Genomic DNA, 16,517 nt, shown 5'->3' with positions numbered 1-16,517 from the left:
TTCAAGAATAATAACCTGAGAGGTCACGAGTTTAAGCTAACTGAAGAACGTTTCAGAAGAGATGTTGGTAGATGGGCATTCAGCAACCTATATTCACCAATATAGAACAGCCAAAAAGAGTAAGTATATTGTAGGTGTGACACGGGGAGTTTGCTCCACCCATTTTTTCCTCCGGGCGAGAAAAATGGGTATTTTTCTTCAAAGTAAGCACATGGGTATGAATCCAGGAAAGATAAACTTTGAAATTATCTCATAACAATTTTCCTGTATTTTCAATTTGGTAAAAAGTCTATAGGAAAACACCGGATTGTTTTAGTTCGAATTTTTAAGGGCGAAAAGCATTGTCAAATTTAGCTTTTTTTTGCTTATCTATTCTCACATTTCAACGTGGAAATAGTGGTACTCCCAGAAAACTTCATAATTTTGAGACAACTAATTTTTTTTATATATATATATATATATATATATATATATATATATATATATATATAAAATCCCTGTTTCTGTCGTAAATTTACCTAAGAGGAAAACATTTTCATTTTGATATCCTTGGTTTAGGATACAATACCTGTGTTTGATCACAAGAGGGGGTGACAAGAAGCATAGGACTATATTCAAAGTTAACAGCTGGTATGAGAAAAGCTGATAAAACTACCAATAGCTTTTTAGAGAGAGTAAATGACCCGAGTTGAAGTAGGTCGAAATTTCAATTTGGCAAATAGATGTAGGGGTATGCTAGAAGATTAAGAATCATTCATGAACTACTGCACTAAAGTTAGCGTTTTTGTTAACGGAGATAGAAAGCCAGAGGTTATGTGACCACGAGAGTGGGGACAGGAGACATGTGATTATGTTTGAAGTTCTTCATCTAAAAATGGTAACAACTTAACAAAGACCATGCACCTCTCACCAGTAAAGGGGTGCCATTCGTCCTTCAAATGATTCCTTCGGAATCTTCTTGAAAGTTAACATTCGCAAATTACAAATCGTTAATCTTCATTAACATTGATTTTCGGGAGATGTGGGAGAATCATGTTTTCTTTCGTGGAGATTCGGGAAAGCCCCAGAAAATTCTTGAATAGCAGAAGCAGTGATATGATATCCGAATGTGAGTTTCACTAGGTACACCTTGTGGTGATATTCAAAGATATAAGATGATGTGAGACATGTGAGCATATTCCAAATTCTGACTTAAAAGAAGGTAATACCTTGCCAAAGGCCATGAACTTTTCACCAACAAAGGGATGCAATTGATCTGTGCTCTCCTACTAATACCAGTGACATGTCACAAATGGAAAAACAAGCCGTACAGAAAGCACGATCAACCTAGATATCATTTCATAGCAAGGTGCAAGAAAAATGAATGCATCGTAGAAAAAAAAATGATAGAGAAACTGAGCAAAATTTTAGAGATTGTAAAACTTTTTCAACATGAATGAACACTGATGACTTAATCCTATCTTATGAATAAACAAGGAAAGAAAGTTATTTGAAAGGGCATCGTGCTATGTTATCATTATCAACAGGTAACTACCAGGGGCGTTCCGAGGCTCATTTTATTGGGGGAGGGGGACGATCTTCATAAATTTTACCGAATCGCTACCTGATTTATGCCAAATTTTCTGCAAAAATTAAGAATTTTTCTAAATTTCAGCCGATTTTGCAAAATTTCTGCCGAAATTTTTGCCTTCGGTGAAAATTTTACCTAATGCCAGAATAGTTGGGGGGGGGGGATGGCGTGGCCCGCTCCCCCCCCCCCCCCTCGGGACGCCCCTAGTCACTACAACCCAAGCCCCCTGGAGTGTTCTCCACAACTGTGATCCACGGGCCACAGTAACGGAACAGAACACGGAACTATATCTCGCGGGAAATAAATGTATATGCTCCCGTGTCACGTTTGCAAATACGTTATGATTATTTTAAGCTATTATTTTAAGGTCAGCGTATAATTAGAGAACTTCTGAAATAAGTTCTGTGTTTACGAAGAAACCATTAAACACTGTCCGCAAAATTTTTGTTTTTACCCCTATTAAGACTGTGTACTTTTACTGCAGTTAATGAACAACCATGGAACGGTCCATTCTATAAGTTTTTATTTCTTAGTGTGCGGCTCATTTGCGAATATAAAAGAGTGCACGTCTAAGTCCTTAATTTTCAGTGCGTTTTATGTCTAAAATATAACAAAACATCAAAATAAAAACTTAGGAAAAAAAAACAAAAAAACGGAGCTTCAGTTTGGAAATCAGGACTTTCGGTATTGTTTCCTAGACTATTATGAGATTGAAAAATTTCGGTGAAGTTGTCGTAGAGATAACATGAAGTTCTATCAGCACTCAAAGTTATTCAATTTCTAAAAAGTTAAGCTTCGAAGTTGGGTATTTAACTTAGACAATGTGTAGGGAATTCGCAGAATCAAAACTTGAAAGTCGTTGAACGAATGTTATTTTTAGAAAATCAATGTTGGCACCATTTCATAGAACATCAAGATCTATCTATCAACGCCGGAGAAACAGATAAAGGTTACCTCTAAGATTTAAAAAAATTGATACGTCATGACAACTTCGGAAATTATTTAGAAATGCACGAATCAATTTGGTATACAAACAAGTTCATGTCATCTTGCGGATAAAGCCTTACCCGATTAGAATACAACAGGCATCAATTCAAAAATTCAAGAAAACAACCCAAAAATTAGGATTTGGCATTCGAGATCCACAGAATTTATTCCAAGAATTCTAAAAGAGAAACGGAAGTTTTTATCCCGGTTCTTTTAGAGATAATGTAATGTTCTGCAGGAGTAAGAAATAAAATTTTTCTGCTAAAGTTCACTTTTCCAGCTGGGATTGTCTCATTTTGACACCATGTACATCATCAAGAAAAAAAACTTTTTTTTCTGGAAAAGTACTGAAAATTCTACACACTTTGCTGAAACTTTAATGTATAATGATAATGATGTGTAAAGATATTAATTGCTGAAAAATCATCAGTCAAAAATTTAATTTTACTGTAATTTTTTATTTTATTTGCAATGTTGTAATAAGCAAAAGTTAATATTTATAATTTCGCTTTCAGTAAAGCACCAATAACGCAGAAGATTTTAGACTTATAAAGTTAGGGAAGGAGGCAAAACCCAAACTCTTGCATGTAATGACTTTTTTTTTTCATTTTTAGCTTGATCCGCATACTCAATTTAAGTTCTATTAGTTTTAAGATTTAGTTATTGCATTATATTAGTACCTGTTATATGTTTGTTTGCTATCATTGCTTATTTACTTTCTGTTCCTTTTGGGTTTTATTTCATTTAATAGTGATTTCTTGTCGTTTTCAGTTTGAATTTTAATATGTTTTTGTTTCGGCTGATCTTAAGTTTAATAGGACCCTTACTTTTTTTTCGAAAAACTTCTTTTCGGAAAGTTTTTTTTAATCAATTCTCAGTAAAAAAAAAACTTTTGACTGTAGTCAAATCCTGTCGTTAAAAAACTCCCCTGAGCATGGTCAACGGACAAAGGGGTCGCTATCATTACATTTATTCGCCAAAGCTGTTGTACAACAATTAACAGAAAAGAAAGAAAGAAAGCTCACTTGAATAAATCTAATTAGGTCAACGTGACACTCTTTGACATTAAATGATTACCATTACGACTATTCGACGAGAATAGATGATCGACCAATAGTTCATTTTCAAGAAAATAATTTGTCGATTTTTTTTACTGGCAACCCTGCAATAAAAGCTATCTACAAACTACACAAGATTTGCACTAAGGTTTTTTGGCTGTAGCTTATCCCAGATGTTGGGGGGCTTAAATAATATTAACATTAAAATAATTAGTAATAATACTAAAAGCATGCAATAGTAAACGTAAGTAAACATATACAGCAAAATCTATATAGTAATAATAATATTAGAACAAAAAAAAATGCAAAAAAATAATTAGTAATCATAGTAAAAGCGTGCATTAGTAAACATATATAGTAAAACTATATAGTAATAATAATATAAAAAAAAAATATAAAAACATAAAAAAATATAAAAATAGAAAATAATAATAGTAAAAGCGTGCAATAGTAAACTTAAGTAAACATATACAGTAAAGACTAAATCCGGTATATATTCTCCCTTGCTAGCCGGAGTTCATAATTTTAGGTAGAATTGTACCCCAAATTACAAGTCTTTCCTTGTCTCCAAAGTCCGTCTCTTTATAGGTAACCGAAATGGTTAATATGGATTTTCTCCTAATCCCCATTATGTTCTGTTTGCATCTAATTAATGTTTCCTAATTGTTATGAAATATTGTTCTCAATTTACTATCCCCCTAGACAAACCTGGCTTCTGGGTTCAATTACTAATGGGTTATTATAATTTTATATATATTTAATATAAATAAATTTGAAGCTGAGCATTTCAAATTTATTTAATAAAAAATAATAATAAAAAAGCCAATTTAAAAAAATTCAGATTCGATTTAAGAATAACAATTCTGTTCCAACAAGGCATATAAAGACCCGAAGAACGGTATAAAATGACATATTTCGGATTATTATTTTATAGCTTTATTCTCGAAAGCTTTTAGTAAGAATTTGATGTAAAAAAATTTATAGTTTTCAAGAGCAAGCTTTCTTTCTCTTCCACTCCTTTCTATCAAATCTATTTTATAAAAACCTTTCTATAACGTCATTACAAAGCAATACTAAAAGAAATATTTGTTACTCTTGTACTTACTTAGAGTAATTCGCAAGCAGAGCTTTACATCAGCTCGGTATAATATCTTTAAAATATTATAATTAATATCTTTAATATCTTTATATATTACGAGGGTAGCTCGTAATAAGCCCTCGACGTCTCTGTTTCTCTCTCTCTTTCTTGTCTTTGGTTTTACTCTCCCTAATCTCTTTCAGCGGAACTTGTCGTTATTTCTTCATTACACAGTAATGTTAAAAGAGAAAGATAAGATAAGATATTTATTTCAAAAAATTGCTATCACAAGCCCCGAAGGGCCGAATTCACATTTCGGGGTCATATAATAAAAAAAACATAAAAACAGCACAACAACTAAAAACCTGGCAACAATGCCAAAAACAACAATATCATTCATTAGTCTAAAAAACAAAAAGTGTCAAATGTAAGAAAGTTAAAAAGGCATAAACTAAAACAAAACCAAAAAAAAAAATTTAGATAAAAATATTGTTAAAATGGTTTAAAAGAGAGTATATAAAAAGGGAGGAAACGGAAGAACAAAACGGACACAAGCATGGGTATCATCAGTACAAAAAAAAAAAAACAAAAAAAAACAAAAAAAAAAGGTGGTTTTTTTGTTCAATTATTAAGGGAACAAAGGTTTTTTCATATCTGGAGGCTAAACAACGGATAGGGGGACAAGATAGGGACGGGTTCAGAAACAGTACGTGGCAGGCGGTGTCTGGATGGGGAGTGTCTTTTGGGGAAAATGTTTTCCGTGCGAGGGTTTATTATTGCATTTTTGGCAAAACGGAGGCACAGCGTTCCTCTCCTGTGCTCAAGAGTTTCCAGCTTGGCCTTTTTTAAAAGGAGTGAATATGGTACCAAAGTTTCTTTAAAAGCTATTCTTAGGGCTCTTTTTTGAATAGATTCAATTTTATCTGATTCATCACGGGAGATGCCAGGATGCCAAACTAGACAAGCATATTCATGCAGGCGGACAAAGGAAGTATAAATCCTTAAAGAATGGGATGGGGGGACGTTAAATTTATTCAAGAGCTTAAGGAGAGACATGGACGCATTAGCTCTACGGACAATATCTTTCACGTGGATATCCCACTTTAAATTAGAGGAAATTGTAACCCAAAGTAATTTAAAGGAAGACACAGAAATATCTTGAGGGATAGGGTCAAGGAAGGCGGGAGTAGATTTCAAGAAATTTATCGTCATTATATTTGATTTAGTGGAATTTATTCTCATATTTAGGTTCTTAGCTTCATCCGAAATGTTGGTTAGAATTTCAAGGGGGTCACTTTTAATATTCCTGTGACATACTTTGAGGATCGACAAGTCATCCACGCATTTCCACTTTTGGGGGAAGTCCTTACCAATATCGTTAATCATGACTAGAAATTAAAGTGGTCCCAATAAAGTTCCTTGAGGAATTCCACAATATATAGGGAGGGGGTTAGAGAAAATATTTTTATATTTGACAACTTTAGATGTATTTGAAAGAAACGATATAACAATATTTACTAACAGAGGATCAAGTTTAAAGTTAACCAGTAGTGAACAAATTAGGGTGGTGTGGTCAACCAGGTCAAAAGCTTTTTGGAAATCAACTAAGACAAGGTTCAGCCAAACATTTGGTTTATCAAGGTTACTTACGATGGTATGCATTAAGTGCACAATGTAGGGTGGTGGAAGTTTTTCTTTAAGTTACCAAACTGCCGGGTGTCAATACGCGGACAAATTTTATCCTTAAGCCAGTCACAGAGGAAATCTTCATAAGGTTTGGAAAAAACTGAAGTGAGTATAATAGGGCGAATGTTGGCGAAAGTCAGACTGGTGCATTTTTTAGGGACAGGTGTTATAAAATCTTGTTTCCAGCAACTTGGGAATTTACCAAATTTTGTGATGTGGTTGAAAATATTTGATAAAGGCTCAACAATTTTGTCCGAAAAGGCTTTAATTACGTCAAGTGGAATTTCAAAGGTACAAATACTTGAATCTATAATCTTTAAAATTGTGTTTATTATATTAAAGGGAGAAACTAAGGAAAAGGAATCTTTAGGAAGCCTGTCTGTACTTGAGTTAGTGAAAGGCGGGAGACCTTGAATGATGGGCTCAAGATACAAGTTAAAATCATTTGGTGTCCGATAAGAGAGTTTAGTGAGAGGAAAATTAACGTCAGAAGGACCTTTTTCACATATTTCTTTTAATTTTTCTGTACCACTGCTTGGGCTTGTTAGAATATAGATCTTTGACTTTACTGTTATAATAATTAGAAGCTGCTTTTCTGAATTTTTTCTTTAGGAACTTCCTTAGACTATTAGCCTCAGTAATACGACCTGCTTTGAAAAATTTGATTTTTTTTTTAAGTTTTTTAAAAGACTCAGTAACGTAAGGCTTATCTGTAGAACACGTTTTAAATTTTTTTCTCAGGGAGGTGGGATTCATAATTCCTCCTCAATAAATTTTGGAGGGAGAAAGCCATGCAGTCTACGTCATTTGCCTTATTCATAGGGGACCAATTTTCAGTAGTCATCCAGGAGCAAAAATTGAAAAGTCGGGAGTCTGTGAGAAGTCTGTAAGCGGTTCATTTATAAAAAACAACTTTTAAACTTTAGCCAGTGGAAATAGGAAAAGGCTAAAGTGGTAACTACCCCCTAGAGGGGGCAGAGTGGAGACGGGTTTGTAAAACTTCGAAAGATTAGTGCAAATTAAATCGAGAGTAGTATTGCCTTTTGTAGTAGGAACATTAACGATTTGTTTTAAATTAAAAGTGTTACATGTAGAATCAAGTCTTATATCGTTTGCGTCACCCATCAGGAAAATTCCTGCATTTGGGTATTTTGATAGTAAAAAAGTCAGCATCAACAGCATCTTCATTTTTGAAGTCCTCATTTGCTGTAGTCAATAAATGTATGTAACCACTAACTTAACTCCTAAATTTTAGCAACTTTACACTATTGCTCTGCTACTTAACACATGCTGGAAAATGTATGACTAGAATGTTCAGAACCAGAGTCATACTGGAAGGGTAGCCAGGGGGGATAAAGTGCAAGGGAAGGGAGAAAGGTTTCCTGGTGATTTGGGAATAAGTCAAATTGGGAGTGTTCCTTATATGGGGGGGGGGGGCAAGAGAAGATTACCTTGTACTTCTTAAGTACTATTCACAAGCAGGACATCAACCTGTTATACATGTCGGAAAGAATAGGAAACTTATAAGAGCTGGATCATGGTTATTTATGGAAAGTAAGAGATCAAAAACTAATAGCGCCACTGACCGTGTAGCGTCTGGCACTTTCATTAAGACTAAAATTTCCAAAAACATTAAGTAAAAGTTTAAATATCTTTGTAATAATGGAATCATCATTCTTTTTTGGTTTTAAAGAATAATTTTACGTCAAAATCCAGTATCCAAGTAGACCAAGGATAGTTTTGGAGAATCTTAGCACGTCAAGTAGGATAGAATAGACTTTAAGCTGGTAGGCCTACTAGTGACAGAATTAGCTTTATTTGACCCACCCTACATTTTCGTCTTCTTCTTGTTTCGATTAATACGGAGATACTTTCGCATAATCTCATCACTGGAATCAAATTCCGAGCCCTGTGGTGTGTTGCTACAACTGGATTCGAACTTTGGGTCTCATATTACCAAGCTGAGATAAAACCCCTGCACCGCGACAGGACTACCCTACAATTTAAAGTACCTAAAAAGAATAGTATGTGGCGGTTTGTGGCAGGCTCTAAAAAGGAGGCACAATCCCCAAGTGCTAGATGGCGCTGGCGATTGTTCTTTTCTACACTAGCGCCTGTTTCCACTCTTAATAGTTTCCCACGCTCTTTGAAACATCTTTTCAAATATCCTCATGCTAGATTCTCCATTAATAATCACATAGCATGTACAAGGATGCATTCTCTGGATCCTTAAGCCTATAAGCACCCTAGCAACAGCATTGCTTTCATTTAAAGATAAATGTATTACCTTGTAGGAAGACAGTTTTTCATCTAAACTCGTTTCGAGAACAGGTTCCTGATGAGATGTCTCTATTTGACGGACGATCACCTCTTTTTCTCCTAAAAAAACAGAGAAATAATCATTGTTACGTGAAACAAAAAATAATCCCTAACTATTGCTACATCAATAGTATAACCTATATATTGAAAAGGTAATAGCTGATAGTTGAATGTGTATCCTGTTATGAACTAAATACTATAATACAAAATTCAAACTCCATTCACAAAATTTCTATCTACTGGATTTACCGAGTGGCGTCCAATTTAACTGTATCTCAGGCTCTCCCTCATCATAATGATTGGACATAATCCTAGGCTATGTCCAGAAGCTTGCCGATTTAGATGTGTTTCTTCCACAGGATGATAAGAGCAAGGGTGTCCTTTATTAGTCTTGGAGAGACTAGATTGAAAACATCTTGCGAGGCATCAGGGTGGGGGCGGAGGAGAGTTAGTCAGTGTGTCAATCTACCCCCTATGAAAAGTTGTCTAACTACTTTATGAAAAGTAGGTTATCTAACTCTATGAAAAGTTTGTAATAGCCTGTTATTCTCCAGGGTTTATTCGTACGAATAACATATGAAAGCACAAAAGTTAAGGAACTCACCAATTACTTGTTCGATGTTGATTAAGACCTTTCTCTTACAGGGATAAAAGACGATAGACAGGGGGCCGGGGGATGGAAATATATGTATAAAGAAAAAAGAATATAGAATTATAGATGTAAAAAAACAACAACACAAAAACAGTCTTTCCTCATTGCACAGTATTACTTCTACTGGCTAAGAAAGTCACCCTACATTCGACCTCAGCCGATTTAACACTGCGATTAGCTTGTAATAGCCTATTCATAATCGATTTGTTTCATGTTTGGTGTGTGCGTAACTCAACCCCGTTCACCTCGACCGATCTAACTTAAGCCCGTTTAACTCAAACTCAATCCCATTTAACACAACCCCCCTTCAAACCAACCTCATTTAACTCAAACTCTGTTTGACCCAATACTCATTCAAATTGGCCTATGAATGAGTTTAAACTAGCGCTGATTAGAAGCTCAAAATTTGCCTAATCTAGGAATTATTTAGCTTACTTAGAAATTAGCTTATTTTAGGATCCAAATGTAGATATAAATCAATAATACAAATTAGGATTTTTTTATAGACTGTTTTTAAACACCATTCGATGCGGTTTCTACTTCTTCTTCTTCTTCATTGGCTCCTGTCGATGGGCCCAGAAAAGACATATACATCCAACAATTATTTTATTTTACCTTTGGGCATTTAAGGGTGAAAAATGCCCTTTGGAATGGGAAAATGCCAATTAAAAAGATATCAAATAGAACTGACCTTTTAAGGAGGGACTACAACCGTCTTTGGAAGCGAAATCTTTGTCCTGAGATGCACCGGAAACTTTTAGAGAGTCGAAAGTGCTTTGCCTCACAATCTGAAATCATGAAAGCTATTAGAAATCTTTTTAATGACCTTACGGACATATTTCTTTCAGACAAGCCAATCCATAACCACACAAGCCCCCCCCCCCATTCCAGCCTACACTATTGATGGAGTTATTCTTTGATGCAATGCGAAGACCCTAAAATGTTCAAAGAGTATATACTACGTTGGATTGGGTGCTTGTGTGTGACTGTCTTGGACTTTGTCTTTGCAGCGCTTAGTCTTTCCAAAACTTCTACCTAAGTCAGCCATAGTTTAAGGATATATAGGTATTTATATGAATATATATATATATATATATACATATTATTTATTTATTTCTATCAAGATCGATTCTTACATGGAATAATTATCAATGAAATTGCAAAAAAAAAAAAAAAAAAAAAAAAAAAAAAAAAAAAAAAAAAAAAAAAGGAAAAGGTTGTACATGGAGAGAATGTTTTCAAAATTATGATAAAAATTATCTATCTTAATCATAGCTAATTCTAACTGCTCTTTAATTTTAAATCCCAAACTAATTCAGTGTTACTAAAACAAATCGAAAAACCAAGTAAAAACTTAAAATATTTAAAATAGCAAACACAAATTGAAGAAAAATCGCAAAATTTAAAATCAGGAAAGAGGAGGGCGGGACAGAGAGCATGAGGGAGTGCAACTGTATTAAAAAGAAAACCTAAAATATCACCATGATAGATACATCGATTTTTTTCTAATTTTTCTTAAATATTTAAAATTAGCACTGACTTCGAATATCAAGCTGAAGCACAATAAGGTAACCCCGGATAAATAACAGTATCAGAAACCGTTTGTGAAGTACTAGTTCAGCTAAGTAAATTAGTTCAGCTTGATTATTACCAGCGATGGAAAATATTGACATCTTTTTACACTGATGGATAGGCCTCTATCTTTAAACTTGCTGGAAAGGAAACTGAAAGTTTTAATTAGACTAGCTTTACAACGACTCAACAACATAATATCATCAGCATATGCAATAAAACACACATCCTGCCCCCCCCCCCCCAAGATAAAGGTTGCAGATAGTAAACGAAATCACTCTGACAAACTCATTTGAAAAATATAAGGGGATAAAACTCCACCTTTTCTAACTCCACGACCCAAAAAAAAAAAAAAAAAAAAAAAAAAAAAAAAAAAAAAAAAAAAACTCTATAAATGAACTCTATAAAAGGTTAAGACAGTTAAATTTTGTGTTTTTTTTGGGGTAACAGATGATGATTCATTGAAGACGTCTGCTTTGTTGTAATTACAAGTAGATGGCTATAATGTTTATATGAAATCTGTAGGTTTTAAAATCTTAATGCATTTGCATATGAATCCTTGGATTTTAGAGACTATGTCAAACTATGTTCCCGACAGTCCTGACACATTGCAGGTAAAGCCTTTTAAAAACTTGGACGCACATAGTAACTTTTAATTAAGTTCAACACCCACTATAACATTTCCTTAAAGTTTCAACTTAATACCCTTGGCTATTCCTGAGATGCTAAAAATACAAAAACACAATGGAGGCAAATAATGTTTTTTGATTTAGTTCAACATACCCCTCAACCATCTCACAAAGCTTCAATTTAATACCCGTAGCTTCTCCTGAGGTATTGCAGATACGATCTTTTGACACCCTGGTTTAATATAGCGTCTTTTAATTTAGTTCAAAGTTTCCCTCAACATTCCCTGACAGTTTCAACTTAATGCCTGTGACTGTTCCTGACATACTGCACATACATCCTTTTGACAACGTGGATATCGCCAATTTCAACTTATTACCCTCAACCGTTTCTGAAAAATTGCAACAGCTCCCTTTTCCATTATAAAAAAAAAAATATTTAATTTTTATTTTCTACTATTTACTATTACTACTTACTACTTACTATTTTACTACTTACTATTTTATTACTTAATATACTACTTACTATTTTCAATTTGCATTATCTACGGCACTTACCGCAGGACCTGTGGGGGATCATGTCATTCGAAAAATGAATCATGTCATTTCGAATAATGTTGCCGTCGACTTTGTAACGATTTGTATGTCCGCGGGTTTGCTTCCAACATGCCGGATCCCGACGAGAGTCACGGAGTCGTCAGCGTCGCTAATTGACAATATTTTCACAAATTTCGAGACAATGGGTTGTAACGTTATAGTTGAAGATACTTCTGACCATTTTATGATCATGTCTGACCTTCAAACGCCCCCCCCCCCCGTAAACCCTCTTCTTTGAGGTCAAGAAGACTGGACGCTGCTTCGATTGATAAACTGAAAAGTTTACTGTCCCAAGTTGACTGGTCTCCCTGCTTAGAATGTGACGACGTGGACAAAGCTACTAAGTACTTCATCAACCAGTTCGAAATAGTACTTAATAAGGCATGTCCTTTATCAAGCCGGCAAGCTAGGCGTTATATTAAACCAAAGAAACCATGGATTGAAGCTGCTGTTCTGTCCTCCATCCATACCAAAAATAACATCTTCAGGAAATTCATGGCAGATCCTACACACGAAAATCAGGCCAAATTTCTGCACTACAGAACTTGTCTGACAAAGCTACTGCGACAAGCGAAGCAGTCAAAGATATCATGAATTTCAAAATGCTGAAGGGTCCCCAAAAAAGTCTTGGTTAATTATTAATGAACGCCTTGGAAAAATAAAAAGAAAAAACTTCCGGAAGAGATATTATCACAAAAATACAAGAAAATTGTTAAAGGAAAGCAAAATGTTGTTGGTGTCATAAATGAGCACATCGCAAATATTGGTCACGTAACATCGCTTGAGGCACCAACTCGAAGTTTACCCGATTCAGCTTATTCTACTTCCATGCCGCCTCCGTCGAATTGATCTCTTTTCCTAACGCAAGTGTCAGCGGAGGAATTACTGCAAGTTATATACCAACTGAAGAATGGGTCGTCGGAAGGTACGGATGGCTCGTCGACAAGCCTATTGAAAGAGATAATGCTTCATGTCACGGATTTATTGGTTCATGTTATTTACTTATATTTTTCAAGTGGACGTTTCCCAACTTGCTTAAAGTCTGCACGTGTTTAGCCCTGCATAAGGGTGATGACGTGAAAGATCCAACAAACTACAGGCCATTCTCGATCCTATCTTCATTCTCAAAAGTAATTGAACGATGTCTTTACAACCGCATATTGAAGTTTTTTGATAAGAGGGGGTGATTTAATGACCTTCAGTTTGGGTTTAGGAAGGGTCATAGCTCTGAACTTCCGATTCTGACACTCAAACAGTTTATACACGACACTTTGGATAAAAAATAAATTCCGGCTACTATATTTATAGATATAAAAAAAAAGCGTTCGATACTATTTGTCATGCAATTTTGCTTCGTAAACTGGAAAATTAGGGTATACGCGGACCAGCAAATTCTCTGGTTGAATCATATTTAACTGGGCACAGTCAGTTTGTGGATGGTGGAAATTCTACCTCTTCGTTCCTTGGTATCACTGGTCAAGTCGGCGTTCCTCAGGGGTCCATACTTGGACCTCTACTTTTTCTTATTTATGTTAAGGACATCAACAGGGCACTGGAAGATATCGGGCTAAATGTCCTATTTGCTGACGATACGGCCTGCACAGTGTGCGGTGCTGATGAAATGCCCCTTAAGAAGAATATGCTGGCAGCTTTTGAGAGGATAGAAACTTGGTTTAGTGCATATAAATTATCTGTTAATATGTCAGAAACCAAGTTCATGATTTTCTTTTGTACTGACCAGTCATTACTTGAACTTATTAGACTGCCCATTGATGAATCAAGTTATTTAGTGCGTATATCTACTATGAGATATCTAGGTGTGCTAGTTGATCAGAATATGAGTCGGAAGGAATGTTGGAATATTGCGGCATTTGAAATTTATTCTACCCTTTCATGCAATGAAATCGGTATATTTTTCCCTAGTCCATTCTTATCTGAGTTATTGCCCCCTGATTTTCCTGAATACATTTAAAACTCGTATAAAACCCCTTCAAATGCAGCAAAATAAAGCACTGCGTATCCTGAAAACTTTCATCCCCTCCCCAATATCCCTACCATCAAAATCGCCAATTAAATGTAAATATTCTTTCCTTAATATATTTACCCGTGGAATTATTATTATCTTTTCATGGATTGATGTTTTGTGTTAAGTATTTTGCTAAAATTCTACCGAAAATTTTTTATGCCATGGAACTATTTAACCAATGTGAGCATCATTATGGAACGTGGGGATCTTCTAAGTATGTTGAACCCCGAGCGTGCACTGAGAGTTCGAGGTTCTTACTCAGGCACTGCATAACCAAACTTTGGAATGTACATGGGTTGGGTCTCAATATTGGTCTTTCTGTTGGTATACTGCGGGGACAATTAAAAACTCTTTTACTAACCCTTTGATCATTTTACTTTTTTTATTTTTTATTTATTTACTATTTCTTTTTAATTCAGTAATGGTCTTCCCGCTGACTCATTCTCTTGGTAGGGTTTCCATGGGTAGTAGTAGTAGTAATAGTTGTTGTTATAGTAGTAGTAGTGGTAGCTTCGTGAAAAGATTGCCTTTGGATCGATTGATAATCGCCTCATTCTTCCATATAAGTTCCAACCATGGATTTTTACCATGGCAATTATGGATTCAACCATGGCAATTAAAAAGTCTTTTATTAACCCTTTGATCATATTTTTTTTTTTTTTTTTAAATTCAGTTATGGTCGTCTCGCTGACTCATTCTCTTGGTAGGGTTTCCCCACGGCTTCACTTCACTATTTTTGGTGTTTTGTTTTAGTTTGTTCTCCATTTGGCTGCTGGCTTGGGGGGATGCTTTGTAACTTGTAAGTCATACATTTTTTTTTATTTATTTGGAAAAGAGTGTGATAGTTTACAAATACAGTTATATATTATGTTTTGGTTGTTTTTATTTGTTATTGGTTGCCTGGTAATACAGCCGGGCATACCCATATTGTAGTTGTATTTAGTTTGTAAATAAAAAAACCTGAACCTGATTGGAAATGTCGATGATTTTGAACCAAATGGCTATCTCAGTTTTGATGGAATGTCTTCGGAACTTACAGAGAAAGAGGGGGGGAGGGTAAAAAAAATCGCAAGGAAGGGAGTATGATCACCCTAAAATCACTTTTGGCTGTTAAAATGGAACATAAACTTTCAATTTCCAGTCGAATGAGCTCCCTCAGAAGTTTTCACGACCACCTTATCCAAACAAAGTGGCTCTCAGAAAAATACTACATTGAAGGCTTTTGGCTCTTTACTAGAGCCAACGCTACAAAGTTGGCTCTGATACGGTTAGTGAAACTAGTCCATAAGACTATCCCAGTCAGTTCTCCTGGAAAACATTTAACAAATTTTCCTTACATCTACACTTACCCTACTTTTTACATCTACACTTACCCTACTTTTTACATCTACACTTACCCTACTTTTTACATCTACATTTACCCTACTTTTTACACCTACATTTACCCTACTTTTTACATCTACACTTACCCTACTTTTTACATCTACACTTACCCTACTTTTTACATCTACACTTACCCAACTTTTTATATCTACATTTACCCTACTTTTTACATCTACACTGGAATCTCTTTTCTGCTTATCATGACAAATAAAGTGGATCCACAGTCAGCAAAAAAAGAGGAGAAAATATTTGCTATAAATTACCTTGGATGACAAGGGCGATGCTGCAGCTGAGAGAGAACTAGAGCTGCTATCTGCACCAACTCTGTTTAATAAAGGCGCTGTGGTAGTCCTTCGCAGCTGTGATGTCCTCAAAGGCTGTGGTAGACTGGTAGACATAATTCTAGTCTCAACCACTCTCCGAGGGCCACTTCTGCTTTGCACTGGTATTTGAGATCTCTTCGGTGAGACAACGTTCTCTTTTTCCACAGGCGTTGATTGGTCGTTCGGACAAAAAGGAAAGGATCCAACGTTACGCACTGGGGTATAACGACTATCCGGAATCACATTTGGGGACAACAATGGGCAAGAATTTGCTGGCGACGGTAGGTTACGTTTCTCTGACAGATCTTCATCGATGTACAGCATCACTTGATCTGCCGATTGACTGAATTTATCTGGAACTTTTAAATTATCTGAGAAGTGAAAGGAACCAGATTGTGAGGACGACTGGGTGGTGGTTGGTGGGTTGTCCTCGTCACTTTGAAGGCTCAGACTTTTCAGGCCCTGGGTAAAGTCAGATGCTGCTACCCTAACGGCTGAAAAATAATAAAGACAATAAATATAGGAAAAACCAAGCATAAGCAAGATAACAGATATATCATGTATTGTTTTTTTATTCCTCTTTTATGTTCATCTCTTTCTGATTTTGCTGATCGATTCACAGTAATTAGGAAAAATAAAA

The 16,517-nt window shown here is 35.3% G+C and overlaps 1 protein-coding gene across 7 annotated transcripts in view; it reads right to left on the bottom strand.

Moving 5' to 3' along the window:
- LOC148949809 (rho GTPase-activating protein 21-like) overlaps positions 1 to 16,517 on the bottom strand; it is a 280,475-nt gene that overhangs the window by 2,988 nt on the left and 260,970 nt on the right. For 6 of the 7 annotated variants that reach the window (XM_089093760.1, XM_089093758.1, XM_089093761.1 and 3 more), the window contains 3 exons: positions 15,818 to 16,371; positions 10,042 to 10,138; positions 8,667 to 8,758 (listed from right to left, as the gene is read on the bottom strand). In XM_089093760.1, the coding sequence (XP_088949886.1) occupies positions 8,667 to 8,758; positions 10,042 to 10,138; positions 15,818 to 16,371 (743 nt within the window). Of the gene's footprint in view, positions 1 to 8,666; positions 8,759 to 10,041; positions 10,139 to 15,817; positions 16,372 to 16,517 lie in introns of those variants that run through there. The other variant, XM_089093764.1, reaches the window with a different exon arrangement.

This window comes from Artemia sp. Qi Xiang Cuo, chromosome 8 (assembly GCF_049724085.1).
Source record: "Artemia sp. Qi Xiang Cuo chromosome 8, ASM4972408v1, whole genome shotgun sequence".
NCBI classification, from domain to species: domain Eukaryota; kingdom Metazoa; phylum Arthropoda; class Branchiopoda; order Anostraca; family Artemiidae; genus Artemia; species Artemia sp. Qi Xiang Cuo.
This window is presented reverse-complemented; position numbering and strand designations above follow the sequence as displayed.